Source organism: Gouania willdenowi, chromosome 9, assembly GCF_900634775.1.
Source record: "Gouania willdenowi chromosome 9, fGouWil2.1, whole genome shotgun sequence".
Classification (NCBI taxonomy): domain Eukaryota; kingdom Metazoa; phylum Chordata; class Actinopteri; order Blenniiformes; family Gobiesocidae; genus Gouania; species Gouania willdenowi.
The window spans coordinates 7,713,025-7,732,000 of NC_041052.1; the positions used below are offsets into that span (position 1 = coordinate 7,713,025).

At 37.5% G+C, this 18,976-nt stretch overlaps 1 protein-coding gene across 4 annotated transcripts; it reads left to right on the forward strand.

The window, feature by feature from the left end:
• Positions 1 to 755: 755 nt before the first annotated feature.
• Positions 756 to 18,629, forward strand: LOC114469735 (protein transport protein Sec24C). 4 transcript variants are annotated; one of them, XM_028457512.1, is made up of 22 exons: positions 794 to 836; positions 956 to 1,026; positions 1,268 to 1,919; positions 3,592 to 3,650; positions 4,311 to 4,364; positions 6,850 to 6,961; positions 7,074 to 7,201; positions 8,194 to 8,329; positions 9,796 to 9,905; positions 11,406 to 11,518; positions 11,612 to 11,794; positions 12,376 to 12,472; positions 12,566 to 12,670; positions 13,773 to 13,940; positions 14,070 to 14,166; positions 14,249 to 14,397; positions 14,502 to 14,640; positions 16,169 to 16,290; positions 16,460 to 16,639; positions 16,748 to 16,918; positions 18,069 to 18,158; positions 18,332 to 18,629. In XM_028457512.1, exons 3-22 carry the CDS (start codon positions 1,346 to 1,348, stop codon positions 18,470 to 18,472), a joined length of 2,928 nt encoding a protein of 975 aa, XP_028313313.1. In that variant the 5' UTR covers positions 794 to 836; positions 956 to 1,026; positions 1,268 to 1,345; the 3' UTR covers positions 18,473 to 18,629. The 4 variants fall into 4 exon arrangements, with proteins under 4 accessions (XP_028313311.1, XP_028313313.1, XP_028313312.1 ...); XM_028457510.1 differs by lacking the exon at positions 956 to 1,026 and having other exon boundaries at positions 756 to 836; XM_028457511.1 differs by lacking the exon at positions 794 to 836 and having other exon boundaries at positions 843 to 1,026.
• The last annotated feature ends 347 nt before the right edge of the window (positions 18,630 to 18,976 follow it).

Sequence of the window (18,976 nt, forward strand, 5' to 3'; positions counted from 1 at the left end):
GTTTGTTAGGAGAAAAAAAATCCAAATTCCAAAGTTATACATTAACAAGTGCAGTTTGGCGTATTAAGTAGTGTACTCTTCAATATACAGACACACTACTTTTGTTTTTTTTTTTTTTTTTTTTATTATGGAAATAGAAGCAAATGGATCAAGGCTTTTTAATGCAATATCCAAATTGTTTTCATACTACAAGTTTAACAATTTATTATTTGACTTCCAAATTTCACCATTCAACATCAGCTTAAACTTTATCATCTGCCTGACTAACTATTGGAAGTGTTTTACGCACTAAAAAAAAAAAAAAAAAAAAACAGTGACAAGTGTAAGGAATAATATTTTTCATTGAAGTTTGAATGTGAACGGAATATAATGGAGCCTTTAAAAAAAAATCAAAAAAAATCATATATATATGTGTGTGTATAAATACACGTTACAAAAAAGATTTGTTTGGACCTTATGTAAAAGTGTTTAAGTAATTTGTAAATGTGTTTTCAGTATTTGTAAAAGTATTGCATTAATTTACAGAAATTTACTCCAAAGAAATTGTGTACAAATATGCAAAAAAACCAAAAAATAAACAAAAGAAGAACAAAAATAACTCCCAAACACAAAATGAAAAAAAAAAAAAAATGACAACACGAATACACAAAACAACAACGAAAATAGAGCAAGTGAACAAAACTGCCCATCCCAGCAACAGCGACAGCAGACTGGTGTCCTTTTTACGACCAGTTTTTTTTTTTTTAAATTATTATTATTTTGGTGGGAAACAGGAAGTAGTAACTGAGTAAATGTTGTTTTTAGACTGAACCGGAAGAATGCGTATAGAGAGACAGGTAATTTATGTGACACACAGCGTTGTTTACGGCAGGAAACACAAACTGCACAATGCGTTTTTCTCCGTTTTTGTAGCAGATTGTTTTATTGTATCGTTGCTTTATTTTTTGTTCTGCAGAAGCAGAAATTAAAGCGTTTACGTCTTTTACGTGATTGGTCAAATGCTCGTGTTTCCGACGAAGCACACGGGTAAATAATATTTATTTATTTATTTTAATTCACAACAAGCTAATAAATTGTAATGTCATGATTTACCGTAATTTATTGTTGTAATTCAGTAATGAGTTTCTCGGCCTCGGTGTTTTTGACTTGAATTACTCGCCTTTGCATTTATGCGACAGTTAATGTATCGTTACATAATTTAGTTTTTAAGGGGATGTACATTGTCACGGTTTTAAAATACGTTTTATTTTATTTTTTTTAAACGCAGCTTTGTATAATTAAAGACGACCTTTATGGTGAAATTCGGCTCCATAAGAAACGCACCAATCACTGACGGGGATGGAGGATGATGGACGTCCCTCCAGCCAATCAGAACCAGTCTTCATCCCAGCTGTGGGCTGGTCAGAAGGACTGGTCCCCTGCCTCACCTCAGGGACCTTTGAGCAATCCACTGCCCAGCTTCCATCAGCTCAGGCTGGGGTCTCCCTCTGAAATCCCCCCCAACAACCACCATGTATTCTGGGCAAACTCCTCCAACTATTCATCCCAAATGAACGTCCATCCGGGTCTCCTTTACAATAATCATGTTGAGCAATGTGGCCAGCAAGTTTCTTCTAGTTATCCTCAGAATTTATCCACGATTCAAGTTACAAATCAAAGAAAAATTCCCTCATATTCTCTGCCTTTAGTGAAAGAAAGCACTTCTCATGGTTCTTACCAATCATCCTCTGCCCAAAATCCAAATCATCACCATTATCCCCCCACAAGCCCCTCGTCCTTTGGACAATGTCCAACCCTGAGTCCCCCTCAGTCTTCTCCCAAAGGCCCGGGTCATGGTCCCTGTGATGGATTTACTCATTTTTCTCCCACTTCTACTGTGAAACAACAGCCTCAGTGTGCGCTTCCACTTAACTCCATTGGTAAGTGTGTTTATTCTTTACGTAAAATTTATAATTTCTTGTGTTTTAAATATTGTGGCCAATCAAAGCACTTTTTTTTCATCTAAAAGTAGTCAAATCTGAGCCATAAACTAATCAATTATTACATAATGCCCTGTGTAAAATAATGAATAATATATGGATCATCTCTTTATCATGTCGTCTTTAAGTAAATTGGCCTTTTGTGTGTGACAGACAGGTTTCTTCAACAAACTAAGAATTCTTTCTAACCCTAACTTTAACAATTTGAGCCCATTTTTGCTCATTTTTACCCTTTTTCAGTTGCAGGTTAGTTTTACACTACTGATGATGTGTTGTTGCAATAGTAATTTCCTTTTAATGCATTTCTGCCACTTCTTCATCAAATTTAAGTGCTTTTTCTGCACATTCTTTCTACTTTCAAGACATTTTCAGCACTTTTCAACTCTTTCCATCACTTTTCCCACCTAACGTCACATATGTTGACCCATTATTATCACTTTTAACCTCTTTTCACCATGTTTAATGCTTATTTTTGACAATTTAACCACATTCAACATTTGTCATGCCCATTATTTGCCAGTTTAAACTAATTATTCCTACATTACCCCAACGCTCCAACACCTTGAACCTTTTTTTTTTTAAAACCACTTTTTCTGTCTGATATTTTGGCCACTCTAATTGGCAACTTTTAACCAATTTCTGCTTCTCATTCTTTTCGCCACCTTTTCCACCATTTTTGGTCACATTTAACCCATTTTAATAAAACAAGGATTTTAATCTTTAAGATGACTAAATAGTAGGGCACATATAAACAATAAACTTCCAGAATATCAGTGGATATAATTCAGATAAATAAATAAATATATAAATGTGGTTATTACAGATTCATAGAACAATGGACCATCATTTTGCTGACTTTATGGATGGACCCCAAAAAACTCTCCCCTTTATTCACCCTTATAGATGGCCCTGTCTCCACATGACTGTTCTTTAATGTTCATGTCTGTGTTCAACCACCTTCAACCACGGGCGACCGTGGCTCAGGTGGTCTTGGGTCGTCTTCTGATCGAGAGGTTGGGGGTTCGATCCCAGTACCTGACTATGTGTCGAAGTGTCCTTGGGCAAGACACTGAACCCTAAGTTGCTCCCAGTGGTCGACTAGCGCCTTGCATGGCAGTCCTGTCCCACTGGTGTGTGAATGAGCTGGTATGTAAAGCGCTTTGAGACTGCTTCAGTGTGGTGATAAAGCGCTATATAAATCAAGTCCATTTACCATTTACCTTCAGGTACAGTGGGGGGTCGTGGGCTGAACAGTTTGAGAACCACTGCTTTAGAGCTTCTAATTATAGAAAGTAAAAACGACACAGAAAACATGAATCATTGTGTAAATTCCAAACTAATTCAGTTGTAGAAATCTCCTAATACACAAATTAAATAAAAATCCCAGTTTTCCCGTGCTTATATAAACACATGATGGCCGTAATTTGTAAACGTAAATTGTTGAAAGAAATCACATTTTTTTCCAAAATCCTGCAATTTCACTTAATTTATTTTACAAAATGTCCCTAAATGAAATGATATCAATATTAATATTATGATATATTATATTGTGGACAACTTTTGTCATTTACTTCATTTTTAAATGAATTGCTGTGCTGTTGTCTATTCGCAGGAAGTATAAATGGATTCACTCCCAATGCAACAGCACTGGATGGAAAAATGTCACCACAGGTAAAAACACCACACTGACTTTGTACTAAAGAAATGAAAACTTTAGTTTTCAGACTTTATCACATCTGGTTGCACTCTCTTATCACAAATGCGTCAAAGTGTTTTTACTTCATTCATGTCATGATTTCTTATGAGGATAGTGATTTGCTTGACACTATTTTTCTTCTAGTTTGTTCCCAATATTCCCTGTGAAATCAATTCACTTCCCCAGATATTCAATTTAGGGATCTTTTTTTGTAAACCCTAAAATAAAAAAAAAACTGAACTTAAACTTTCAGTTCATGAAAACACCAGAAATTCTATGGAAGTCACTTTGGCAGAGTTGTTTTTTGTTGAAAACACAAGAGATTACGATAAGAATGGAGTGAAAAACGCTTCTATGCATCCGCTTCCCAGACTCCACATCCCACAATGCAATGCACGAAACTTTTCCGACAATGGAAATAAGAGAATGTTCAAAACAAACTTTCAAGCGGCAATTTCAAACCTCTACATCTTTATTTTGTTAATAAACAATCTTCGATTCGTTTATTTACTGTATGTGGCTTACACTGTCTTCATCTGAGAATTATTTTTTTGTCTTTTGCAGCTTTAATTTAATTTTGTATTTAAATTCTGCTAATGTGTATTAATGATGTGTTCCATGTCCTCTCTGTGCAGTCCCCTTCCTCTGAGTCTCGTTACGGCCTGGACCCAGAGTTCCTGCCCAGTGCTGTAGGTTCATCTGCTACATATCCTCCCTGTAACCTGCTTCATTCTGTCCAATGTGTCATTTTCTTTCTCTGGTTACACACACTGACACGACTCTGCAACATCGCGTGGACATCGGGGGCAGTGCCTCTGGATTGGCAGACCGGGGTGGTGGTCCCCCTTTTTAAGAAGGGGGACCGGAGGGTGTGTTCCACTTATAGAGGGATCACACTCCTCAGCCTCCCCGGTAAGGTCTATTCAGGGGTACTGGAGAGGAGGGTCCACCGGATAGTTGAACCTCGGATTCAGGAGGAGCAATGTGGTTTTCGTCCTGGCCGTGGAACTGTGGACCAAGTCTACACCCTCAGCAGGGTCCTTGAGGGGTCATGGGAATTTTCCCAACCAGTCCACATGTGTTTTGTGGACCTGGAAAAGGCATTTGACCGTGTCCCTCGGGGATTCCTGTGGGGGGTCCTACGGGAGTATGGGGTATCGAACCTCCTGATAGGAGCTGTTCGTTCCCTGTATGACCGGAGTCAGAGTCTCGAAATCGTTTCCGGTGAGGGTTGGACTCCGCCAGGGCTGCCCTTTGTCACCGATTCTGTTCATAACTTTTATGGACAGAATTTCTAGGCGCAGTCAGGGCGTTGAGGGGGTCCGGTTCGGGGGCCTCAGTATTGCATCACTGCTTTTTGCAGATGATGTGGTCCTGTTGGCTCCAACATACCGTGACCTTCAACTCTCACTGGATCGGTTCGCAGCCGAGTGTGAAGCGGCCGGAATGAGAATCAGCGCCTCCAAATCCAAGTCCATGGTTCTCGACCAGAAAAAGGTGGAGTGCCTTCTCCGGGTTGGAGATGAGGTTCTGCCCCAGGTGGAGGAGTTCAAGTACCTCGGGGTCTTGTTCACGAGTGAGGGAAGGATGGAGCGAGAGATCGACAGGCGGATTGGTGCGGCGTCTGCAGTGATGCGGAGTCTGCACCGGTCCGTCATAGTAAAAACGGAGCTGAGCCAAAAAGCGAAGCTCTCGATTTACAGGTCGGTCTACGTTCCAACCCTCACCTATGGTCATGAACTTTGGGTCATGACCGAAAGAACAAGATCACGGGTACAAGCGGCCGAAATGAGTTTCCTCCGTAGGGTGGCTGGGCTCTCCCTTAGAGATAGGGTGAGAAGCTCAGTCATTCGGGAGGGGCTCAAAGTAGAGTCGCTGCTCCTCTGCATTGAGAAGAGCCAGATGAGGTGGCTCGGACACCTAATTAGGATGCCCCCTGAACGCCTCCCTAGTGAGGCGTTCAGGGCACGTCCCTCCGGATGGAGGCCCCGGGGAAGACCCAGGACACGCTGGAGAGACTATGTCTCTCGGCTGGCCTGGGAAAGTCTCGGGGTCCCCCCGGAAGAGCTGGAGGAAGTGGCCGGGGAGAGGGAAGTCTGGGCCTCCCTACTGAGGATGCTGCCCCCGCGACCCGGAAACGGCTAAGCGGGAGAAGATGGATGGATGGATGGTTACTAGGGATGTAACGATTAATCGTAAGGCAGTTAAAAATCGATTCATAGGTACCACGGTTCACATCGATGCTCTGAAAATTGAATCGCAGTACTTTTTTTAACCAGCAGAGGGCGCTATATATTAATCCTTCCAGAAGCGGACGTGACGGGCGGAATCTGCTACTATTTTCTTTCTGGCCACCATTTACTGTTAAACATGCTCATAAATAATTATTTACTCCTTTAGCACCAAAAGTATATCTGTAATATTACGTGAATATCTGTAAAAGTCATGTCTTTCTATTAACTCTGTCTGCTAGCATAGCTTCTCTTCTTCACTGGTGGAATAACTGCATGCCAACCGACTACTGGGTTACCAGCGCCCTCTGCTGGTCTAAACAAATATCTGACGTAAATACAGTAAAATGACTTTTTTTTTTTTTTTTTTTAAAGTCCAATCGTTAAGGCACAAAATACATTTTCAGTTGCACTTTTAAAAAGAAAAAGAACTATTACGCAGTTTTGAATTGTTTATTATAGAACCAGAATTTAAATTAATAGGCTTCTTCATTTGTATTACTCCTTTATTTATTTCATTCAAGATTTATTTTTAGTTAAATTGCATCATTTTGAATAGTTTATCAAGGGATTCTTTTGACAATGAAAAATAAAAGGAAAATAGTACAGTATTTTCCCCAAAAAAATAAAGGAATATTTTTCAGTCATTTGTCAACATTCCCATATTGTAAAATAAATCGTGAGAAAATCGTATCGTGAACCCAGAATCGTGAATCGAATCGTATCGGGAGTTGAGTGAATCGTTACATCCCTAATGGTTACACACAACCACAACATGAGAAGCATAGCATTATTGTTGAATTCACACATAATGTTAGAGCCGGTAATAAGCGCCAAACAGGGACTTCGTCCATGAGTTAGTTTTGCAGTGTTCTCTTCAACTCTTGTGCTGAATAACACAACTGTCATCCAAATGTTTGTGCTGTTTTTTGTGCACCTTTAGGTCAAAGTGATGGCAGAGGATGAGGCAGAGTGGGAGGGTAAGGTCTACACCTCAGAGCCTTTTGCACGTCTTCCTCCTCTGGCGACTACTTCCTGTACAGTAGAGGACAGAGGTAAACCCAACCACCAACATGTATCTTCCACCTTACAGTGATTAGAACATAGTGCATGACCAAATGTCATGTATTTCTACTGCTGCTGTCTGTCTGTTGCTGTTTATTACAGGGAATGCTAGTCCTTTAGCTATTCGCTCCACGTGCTACTGCGTCCCCTGTGATGGTCAGACTTCTTTGCTCAGCCGTCTGCCACTAGGAGCTCTGGTTACTCCTCTAGCAGAACTGAATACTGCAGAGGTCAGTGGTTAGTTAGTTCCTGTGTTTTTACTATGTTTAGTGACTGGGGATGTAACGATTCACTCAACTCCCGATACGATTCGATTCACGATACTGGGTTCTCGATACGATTCTCTCACGATTTATTTTACAAAATGGGACTGTAGACAAATGATGACTGAAAAATATTCCTTTATTTTTTTCAGGAAAAAAACTAGAAAAGACTGTTCTATTTTCCTTTTGTTTTTCATTGTCAAAAGAATCCCTTGATAAACTATTCAAAACAATGCAATTTAACTAAAAATAAATCTTGAATGAAATAATAAAGGAATAATACAAATGAAAATGAAGCCTATTAATTTAAATTCTGGTTCTATAGTAAATAATGCAAAACTGCACAATAGTTCCTTTTATTTTTAAAAGTGCAACTGCAAATGTATTTTGTGCCTTAACAATTGGACTTTAAAAAAAAAAAAACAGTCATTGCACTGTATTTACATCAGATATTTGTTTGGACCAGCAGAGGGCGTTGGTAACCCAGTGGTCAGTTGGCATGCAGATATTCTTGCAGTGAAGAAGAGATGCTATGCGCTAGCAGACAGAGCTATTAGAAAAATGTGACTTTTACAGATATTCACATAATATTACAGATATTCTTTCGGTGCTAAAGGGGTAAGGAATCATTTATGAACATGTTTAAGAGTAGAAGGCGGCCAGAAAGAGAGTAGTAGGCGATTCCGCCCGCCGCCTACGCTTCTGGACAAGAGAAGGATAAATAGATAGTGCCCTCTGCTATTTAAAAAAAGCGCTGCGATTCAATTTTTGGAGTATCGATATGAACTGTGATACCTATGAATCGATTTTTAACTGCCTTACGATTAATCGTTACATCCCTATTAGTGACAAATTCACAGATTTACTGATATTGTAGAAACCTATCACCAGCACTAACATAGTTCAGTTAGTATATTTACTTGTTTTTTAACTTGTATCTTGTATGTTTTTGGCTCTAGAATTCTCTCCCTTTGTGCAAAGAGACGGACTACGTCGGTGGCTGCAGTTGGTGCGGCGCCTCCATGTGTCCAGCAATGAGTTGGAAGGATTGTGGTCAAAGGTTTTATTGCCCCTTCTGTGGTAAACTCTCAGAAGGTAGGATTCATCATATGAGAGCCCAAAACTACACAATTCTGGTGTAATGTCATAATATAGGCTTCAAAAATCAATAAATCAAAGGTCATTTTCCTCGAATAAAAGGTTGAAAAAGCCTCGCGACAGTTTGTTTTCATCTTCACTGTTAACACTTTTTTATTGTCATCATCGGAAAAGCTTTACACATTGCATTGTGGGATGTGGAGTCCTATAGACAAATGTATATATGTGTTTTTACTTAATTCTTACTGTGATTTCAACACATTTCTGGTGTTTTCACAGACTTGGAGTAGCGGCAAAACAATGATGGATGTTTATTTTGCGGTTTACACTTAAAGATTTACAATAAATCCCCCGGAATGATATGTCTCCCAGAGTCAGGTGATATCACAGGGAATACAGGACACAAACTACAACAAAAACTGGTCTAAAGTGAATCATTTTTGTTCTTGTCTGGTAAAGAAACACAAGAAATCACAGTAAAAATGAAGAAAAATCACTTCTATGCATCCATCTAAGGGACTCCACATCCCACAATGCAACGGGTGAAACTTTTCCGACAATGCACATTAAACAGTGTTTACAGTGGAGATGAAAACTAAGTTTCGAGCAGCAATTTCAACCTTCTACATGTTTTTTGTAAGCAAATAATTTTTTATTTATTGATGTTTTATCTATTCAAAGTTTTTTTTTTTGTCTCAGCAGTTTAAAGTATTATTTGAGCAGCTGATTTAACTTAAACTATACTACATTTCTCATTGAGGAACATTTTTTGATTCACACATATCCTTCCTTCATCTGCAGGATTTATGTGCAGTAGTCATACTTTTTCTCATAGTTTTTTTTTTTAACATCAGAGACTAAGAGGAAATGTAAACGAAGGCTGGATGGTTTAAACTGGAATAGATTAGATGAAGCTAAATGAGCTAGTCAGAAGTAATTGGTTTGGTATGGAGCTGTTTATTATGATGCTGTATTAGGGCCACATTAAAATAAAAATACATCTGAGCACTACAAGATTAAAGTTGTAATATTTCGACATTAAAGACATAATATTTTGATAAGTCATAATTTTATGAGAATAAAGCCCCATCTTAAAAAAACAGCCAGTTCCTCCTTTACAAAAGAAGCTATTTGCTCCAAATCAGTCCAAGTCCTCAAAGTGATAACAGTGTGATGATGATGGGCCAAAAGCCTCAGTATTTTGCCATGTGTGAAACCTAAAGAGAAGAATAACCTCACTAAATGCTCCACAACGCAACACACACAATGTCCTGTTTGTATTTCAATTTTATTTTCATGAAATTACAAGTTTTTTTCTCAAAATATTAAGACTTTATTCTCAAAGCATTACAACTTTAATCTCGTAGTGCCCACATTTTTTTTTATTTTAATGTGGCCCTAATACGCCGACGTAGTTTGTGTTGTTTGCACCAACAGTTTTACTTACTTCTCTTGTTTACCAGTGTCATGGCAACAGTATCAGCCAACCAGAGGGGCCGAGGGTCCTCGTGTCGACAGTGATAGGAGGCCAGAGCTCAGCCTGGGCTCATATGAAATACTCCACTCTCATCAGGTTTTTCTCATTCTCTTATTATCTTTTGTTTATATATGTTTATATACTGTATATATATATAACTTTCAAAGAGAGCAACACGCTATACATAACGCTAGATATGTGGATCATACCAACCCATTGTTCCTCAAGTCAAAGTTACTTTAGTTTGCAGATTTATTGGTTTTTCCAAACTATTCAAGTTGTATTTAAGGTCACGAATAAATTATTACCGGAAAACATTTAAAAGCTCTCATTGAGAGGGAATTTTGGGTCTGTGAGTGTGCGGATAACTAGGAAAAGCTTTTATGTTTCAGTATGTGGAACATGATAGTGTGTACACATATCAAGCAATTTAAAAGAAAAGATCTTTGTTGTATGACAATTTTGAAAGTGTAGACTATTTTTTTGTGATATAATCAAAATCCTATAGAGATGAGACTAAATTAATTTATTATACACAGCAATGGTTAGAAAACAGGATGCTGAAAATTAGATTTAGTTTAGTTTACAGTAATGTAGTAAAATGGGTTGGACTAATACTAATTTTGTTTAATGTAATATTGTTTCTTGTATTATTGCATTTGCAATTTGTTTGAAATAAAACAGTATATCTATCTGTCTGTATGTGTCTATCTATCTATCTATCTATCTATCTATGTGTTTATCTATGTGTGTATCTATCTATCTATCTATCTGTGTATCTATGTGTCTGTCTGTCTATCTATCTATCTATCTATCTATCTATCTATCTATGTGTTTATCTATCTATCTATCTATCTATCTATCTATCTATCTATCTATCTATGTGTTTATCTATCTGTCTATCTATCTATCTATGTGTGTATCGATCTATCTATCTGTAGGAAGACCCTCTTCCTAGCAGGAATTAACCAAGGAGCCTGTTTCTTTATCACAAACTGTTTACACAATAACTGCCCCCGCAACTTTGAGGTTCATAGCTAATTCCACTATGCGGCCTTTGAACACAATATTCTCCTAGAATAGTGATTTCACTTTATTACATATAATACTCACTTTTATTAGCCTAGAAATGCATTTTATGATGATTTAATAGTCCCATTTCAATTGATATTTTGACTGTGTTAATTGTTGACTTTTGAATAAAAAGTTAAACATAATCTTTGATTCCTCTGATTCATTAAAGCTGTGATTATGGTATAGATTTGCTGTTAGAATTCACTTTTCCCTGGTTTCACATTGATGAGTTTAGTCTAAAAACTTAGACATATTTCTCCTGTTAAAAGGAGTGGCACCCCGCAAAATTTGAAGTAATATTAATAATCATAATTAATATTCTTAGTTATATAACCCATTAATAATAACTCATCCTCCTACATATCTATCGATCTATCTATCTATCTGTCTATCTATGTGTGTATCTATCTATCTATCTATATGTGTATCTATATCTATTTATATCTATATATTTTTTGAAGATATGTCAGTAATAAAATATGATGTATAGCAGTGACTCATCCATGTTTTTCTCTCTCTCAGGAAGAACCTGCTGTGCTGTTTCTGGCCATTGACGTGTCCACCTCTGCGTTGATAGGAGGACATTTAGAGTTTGTAACACAACAATTACAAACGTTGCTTAACTCTCTCAACAGGTAGAACATGCTGCATTAATGTTGAGCACACATGCACTGCTCTGTACGTGGTAATCCTTTGTTTGTTAAATATCATCTCTGTTGTGATTCTAGTAATTCTCGGCCCACCCTCCGTGTGGGTTTGATGACGTACGACAGAAGGATTCATCTCTACAACCTCAGTGCTAACCTGTCCCGGCCTCACATGATGGTCATCACCGAGACCGAAGAGCTGCAGCTTCCTGTGAGGGAGGGGCTTCTAGTGTCCCTCAACGACTGTTTAGACACAGTCAGCAGGTAACAATTAATGTCAGTTATGCTTCTGTCTGAAGTTTGCATGTTCTCCCTGTTCAACAACATGTACTGTATATCCTGTACTCCAGACACTGGTGGCCTGGGGGCCCATATGTGAACCTCGGTCTAAAAACATAAAATGGCAACAAAAAATTACATTTAAAATTATTCATAACACACAAAACAACAAAAATACACAGAATGACAGAAAATGATTCAAATAAAACAGAAAAGATTTCAAAAATACATAAAATGACAAAAAAATAACACAAAGTTATCCAAAAAAAGATGCTAGATTACATAAAAATACACATAACTCATAAGATACAAAACAACAACATATAGTAAAAATATATAAAACAACAAAAACGCACAAACCGAAAGAGAAATATATATATAGCTCATATTATTTTTCATATTCAAAATTCAAACTCCTTAAAACTATATGAAATACTGCCTGCAAACAGATCTGCACACAACACTAATTCTCAACAAATACAATTGGTAATGGGATGAATGTTTATTCTGTTCTATTTAAAATATTCCCATGTGGATGAAGTGTGTGTTCTCACTCGTCTGTGCAGTGTGCTGCAGCTCATCCCTCAGTTCATCGCAGAGTGTGACGATGTCAGTGGAGTTCCTGTGGAGCTTCCTGTCAAAGCAGGGCTAGCTGTTCTCCAGGTTAGCATGTGCTGCACAAACTCTGTTGTCTCTGTTGCTGCTCACGTGATTACAGACGGTTTGATGAAATATGAATATGAATAATGTTCTCAGGAGCTGGGTTGTCCTGGAAAGTTGCTGGTATTCCATGCGGCCCCACTGATAGAGACGGGAAACACTGGCTCATCATCAGGGCTCTTTGGCACCAACAAACCAAAGGTACAGAATTACACCTGTTCACCTGCATGATTAGAAAGAAACAGGTTGTCTGCCTTTATTACCCTCGGCCTTAGCCGAAGGGTATTGTCATCAGTTCATCGTCCGTCTGTGTGTATAGAGTGGTGTAGGTCTTTTAATGCAATACCCACCAACAATTGTCACACCAAAACATTGGTACTAATGGGGGGATTCCAGGTAATGAAAAAGAAATTCTGGTTGGTTGATTTTTGACGAAAAAACAGCGTTTTTGAGGATTTTGAAAAAAACCATGTCATGGACAGATTTTAAAGAAGGAAAGGAGGTGGCCATTGATACCTTAATGTAAGGTGACATTCACTCAGGGCTTTAGATTAGTGCTGAAATCTTTCCGATCTGATCATTTTTGACAAAAAAAATTGCATTTTTTTTTAAAAAAGTGTCTGTTTTTGAACTCTGATATTCATGTAGGTGTAAATCTGAATTCATAACCCAGCAACAATTCATGCGTCATAAAGAACATTTTCCAGTCTGACAATTTTTGGTGAAAAACCGCGTTTTTGAGGATTTTGAAAAAAACTGAATTTAAAGAAGGAAAGGAGGCGGAGCATTGATACCTTAATGTAAGGTGACATTCACTCAGGGCTCTTGATTAGTGGCATAAAGTTTTATTTTTGTGTTTGTCACAGAAACTACTACGTAATAAAACTCTATGCATAAACATAATCATATTTAATAATGGTTTATCCCCCTACCAGTATTATAAATGTAATGGATGAATCATTTCCAACTATAAATTCACTGAAGTGCTCAGCTTGGTCACAATAAATCAGTGTAAATTATTTTTTGTGACATTTAATATTTGGAGGATTTCTCAAATGTCAGGCCGAGGGTTTTCAAGTGCGGGCATGTTATGTTATGTTTTGTATTAGAGTGAGATGATCGACAGAGTTCACCATACGTTACAGTATTTTTGGAAAGCAAATAAAGGCAAAAAATCTTGGGTATGACCTTTTCAACTCAATAAGACTATAAAGGTGTAAGAAAAAATCGGTGATATATCACCGAGAATCAGCTCCAGTCATTTCTGTGGCTGACGTTCTTCTTCTTCTTTGGTTCTTTTTAGTCCATCTATCAACCGTCAGAACTGGCCGTCTCATTGGCTAAAGACTGTGTGAGTCAGGGCTGTGGCGTGCACCTGTTTGTTGTGTCTCCGCAAGATGTGGGCGGGGCCTGGCCGGGACACCTTCCTTATCTAACAGGTGGCGCTCTGCATACCTACAGCCACCTGCAGGTACATCTCACACACACACACACACACACACACACACAAATTAAAAGAACAGGGCAGGATGTGAGTGTTAACTGCAACTGGATTATTAAAAATGGATAAGAAAAAAAGCATTCAATTCCTCTGCCATAGGGAGAAAAGGACAAAGAGCGTTTCCACTCTGATCTGAGGAGAATCGTAGAGACGGAGGCTGCCTTTAAGGCTAAACTCAGGGTATTTGTCAGCAAAGGTGAGTCAGATGTTCAAAGCTTTAGCTACAAACTTACCATTTCCACCTCCACATAATCTAATTTTAATAATGCCCATCACAGATCTACGTGTGTCTGCCTGTTATGGACTCTTTGTCCCTGGTCATAACCCTGAAAGTGTCGCCATGGCAACGCTTGACAAGTTCACAACAATGGCCGTGGAGCTGGCATACACCAAAGCACTGGATGAGAAGAAAGGCGTCGGCATACAGGTTAGTTAATGAATTGAAAAGCATTGTTATTATATTATTATTGGTTTTGTTCATGTGATGGTTGGATGTTTATGAGATTCTATTTGTTTCTCTTCTGTGTTTAGGTTGTGTTGACCTACAGCAGCCAGGCAGGAGATCAGAGGACCAGGGTTCACACTGTAACCCTGCAATGCTCACGCCACCTACAGGAGGCTTTCAGGAACTATCAGGCCCAAACGCTCCTCGCCTTCTACTGCAAAAAGAGTACGTTACTATTAGAATTAAGCAGTTAGCAAATATCACAATTATTGGAGACCAGGCAGATTAAGCTGCTTGTTATTCTGCATGTTCTTCTTCTTCTCCTACTTTCCATCCACGAACAATCACCAAATTTTGCACAAAGGTTCAGTCTCATAGCAGATTGCCTCAGCAAATCTCTAAATCTCAACATTTTGAAAATTCCAAACAAATCAACCATATTTGCTACAGATCTGCAACTTTCCCCCACATGTGGCCCCATTCAAATTATTATTATTATTATTCAAATTATGAATTTCATCACTCTGTTTTTTTTCAAAATCTATAAAACTTTTTGCTCACTCAGTTGACGCCAATTTGCTACATCACATCTTCAGACTAACTACATGATCCATCCATACGTATTTCTGATTTGTCAAAGGTTTAACTGGAAACAGTATTCTAAACATATACTTGTAAATTCTTGCTAAATAATTTTCAGTGGATATTAAAAGATGAGAACATTCCTTTGGGAGGGCTGGTGATGGTCACAATTATGCAATAAAATAAATTCATTTATTTAATTGCAGTAACAAAACATGAATTTCTGTCTTAAAAAGATTGCACTTCTTGTAGTGTTGACCTCTGACAGGATGTGCAGACAAAGAGGAAAGAAAAAGAAAAATGATAACATTTTAGATTCATTGTAGTTGTTTGGAAAAATATCAGAGTTTTATCTGAAAAACAGATTTTTTTTTACAGCATTTTTTTTTCCCGCTCTCATGCAAACAATTTGAGTCAATGCAAAACATCATTAATGGAGCAAATAAATCAGTGTTTAAAACAAATGACCAACATCTCCATGCTTTGAATTTTTGTCTTAATAACTGAATTTTTGACAGCCATTTGAAAGCTGCTTTTAAACGTGAGCTACATGTGACATATACATTTGTTAATACCTCCGTCATCAAGAACATCGTCTCTTGTGCCACTCATTTTAAGTTTAATCCTTAACTGATAGAAAATGTACATTAGAATGCCACCTTTTCATCTTCCTACACTTTGCTAGTTGCTCAGAATTGCCTAATGTTGCCTACAACAGTGATTCTCAACTGGTGGGTCGGGACCCAAAAGTGGGTCGCGAACAGCTGGTCAAAAATAAATAAATAATAAATAAATACTTAATGTTTCATGTTGTGTTGGACTGTCTTATTTTGAAGGAAACTTTTCTTTCGACAGGCCTGTTGTGAAATGCTTGTTGGACAGGCAAATATATTGATTGAAAAAAAGATTAATAAGATTAACTTTGGTTGGTTGAATTCCTTAAAAAGAAAATGAATAAAGTGGGTCGCGATTTAAGGACGGTGGCAAAATTGGGTGGCAGGGTGAGACCAGTTGAGAACCACTGGCCTAAAATTGCCCAACCATTGCAGCAATATTTATATTAACTTGCATTTTCATTATAATAATATGTTACTATTCTTATAAAGAGTGTTGTTGTTTTCTTTTCAATTCTGTTTTGTACAAGTGATCCTATAGTGTTTTGTGTTTCCAGTGTATTGTGCAGTAGTGGAGCGCCCCCTGCAGGAGCTGAGGGAGGAACTACAGACAGAAATAACAGAAGCACTGGCATCGTACCGCAAACATGGCAGCTCTGCTTCAGTGTCAGGTGGACAGGTAAAAATAATAAAATATGCACACAGATATTATCTGCTCTTTGTTCATAGTGAGGAGTTAAATTAGATTATATAACTTTAATTTAGAGTTGACTGCATTGCAGTAAAAATCTAATTTGACATATTTTTCAGGTTCAACTAATTTCTCTTTTTTTTAATTATTTTTACAGCTGGTGATCCCTCAACATCTGCGAGCTCTTCCTGTTTACATGAACAGTCTGAGGAAGAGTGAGGTGCTACTTCCTGGTCTGAGGAGCTCCATCCACCAGCGTCTGCTGCAGCGTTGCCAGGTTCTCAGCATGGACGCCTGCAGCACCGTCACACACTTCTACCCTCTGCTGCTGCCTCTGGTCTGTGTCACGTTCACGTTCAATCCTAGTCCATAAAATAATCTAGAGGCATGTGTGATGTACGGGTTTGTGTGTTCACTAGAGATATTTTATGTTGTTATACTTTAGTCACACCCAGAGAAGGCTCTACGCTGCTCTGCTACCAGTCTGAAGCCCGACGGTCTGTATCTGCTTCACAGCCCCCTCACTCTGCTGCTGTGGGTGGGACTCCAAGTCCCAGCATGCACTCTGATGGAGCTCTTCAACATCAGCTGCTTATCCTCGCTGCCTTCAGGAGAGGTGAAAGGTTCAGACTTCAAAGCAAAGACCTTTAATGTTTACATCTTAATGTCTTGTCAGGTGTTTTTAATGCATGGAGATTTTTTAACATTGATATTGTCATTTTTGTATAATTTTTGTTGTTTTGTGTGTGTTTGTTGTCATAATGTGTTTTTTTTTTTATTGGTTATTTTGTGTATTTGTCTCTCATTTTGTGTGGTTTTGTCATTCAGTGTGTTTTTGGAATCATCTGTGTATTCTTTTTGTTGCTTGTGTGCTTTTGGTATTATTTCACATATTTTTCTTTAATTGTGTGTGTTTTTGGAATCATTTTGTGTATTTTTGCTGTTTGTATGTTTTTTATATTGTTTAGTATTTTTTAAATCTCAGTTTGTGTTGTTTTTTTTTTTTTAGTGTTTGTTCCTCTCATTTTTTGTGGTTTTGTGTGTTTTTGGAGTCATCTGTGTGTTCTTGTTGTTTGTGTGCTTTTGGTACTGTTTTGTATATTTTTCTTTATTTTTGTGTGTTTTACAGTCATTTTGTGTTTTTTATTGTTGATTTTGTGTTTTTGATATAATTTAGTATTTTTTTCTTTCATTTTGAATGTTTTTTTTGTCGTTTTATGTCTTTTTTGAATCATCCGTGTGTTTTGGTTGTTTGTGTTTTTGGTGTCATTTAATGTATTTTTTTCTCTCATTTTGTGTATTTTTTTTGTTTTGTGTGTTTTTGGATTCATTTTGTGTGTTTTTGTTGTCATTTGTGTTTTTTTGTAGTTAGCTTGTGTATTTATTTGTCATTTTGTTCATTTACATTCTGAGGGCCGCCAGTTGCCCATGTCTCATATACAAAGTTATATTATGCCAATGCAAAGTTAATCTCAATCTATAATCCATAGTTAATCTCTGTTCAAGTCTTTCAAAGGCGGCATGAAGGTAAACTGATTTCAAAAGCACAAAGAAATGTTCTTTTTTTCTTCTTTTTTTTTGTAAGAATGACTAAAATAATGATGATGATGAGTGTTGCATTGTGTGAGGAATGAATAAAAGTGTTTCTTTTCAAAAGAATATGAAGGCAATAATGACGGTTTGTTCCTGATTGTGATGTCAGAGAGGACAGATGTGCTTTTATTTAGTCAATAACACATTTGTCCTTTGATCTTGTTCTCTCTCAGACTAAGCTTCCACTTCTAGAAAACGCTTTGTCCATCAGTGTTCGATCACTCATCAACACACTGAATCTACAGGCATCCTGCACTCGACAGGTTATTAATATCATCATAATAATAATAATAGTATTATGTGTTCTAACAAAGCTGTAGAAAACAGTGTTGTACTTTGTTCAGAACATTTTGTCGAAGTGAAAAGTCTGCACAGCCTCTCATACTCGTGTCATGAGACAAATAAGAGACACTGAGCTACTTTGTCTGTGCTTTAGCTGCTGGTGGTGAAACAGGGCGACTCCTGCCAAGAGGTCCTACAGCGCCACCTTGTGGAAGAAAAAAGCCCAAATGGAGGAGCGTCCTATGCAGACTTTGTTTACCATCTCCATGTGAACTCAGTGCGGTTGATGCAGTGACTCTCACTGGAGTAACTTCTTCTAACTGGTTTGTTTGTTCACTGGAAAGGCTGCAGCTTTATCCAATAGACACTTAAAGAGAAATATATCAGACTGTACTGTATAGGAAATATAATAAGAACAAAACTTGTTCAATAACTTGGTGCATGAAGACATTTCAGAAGAGACTGTTAACACAACTTTGATGTCATGTTTGGGTAATGCGTGATGTCTGTTTCTCAACAATGTGATACACTACACATGGGCTACGGCGGCTCTTATATGCACAAATTGACTCTAAAAACATACAAAATAAGGAAAAAACTAACAAAATAACAAACAAAAAAAGACGCAAAATTATAAAAATATAGGGCAACAAAAACACAAAAAGGACAACAAAAATACACAAAACAACTAAAAAAAAAACACAAAGAACTCCAAAAACAAAATCAAAATTTAAGCAAAAACACTAAAATTGACATCAAAACCAAAATAAAATGAATTTAAAAAAATGTCAGCAGAAAT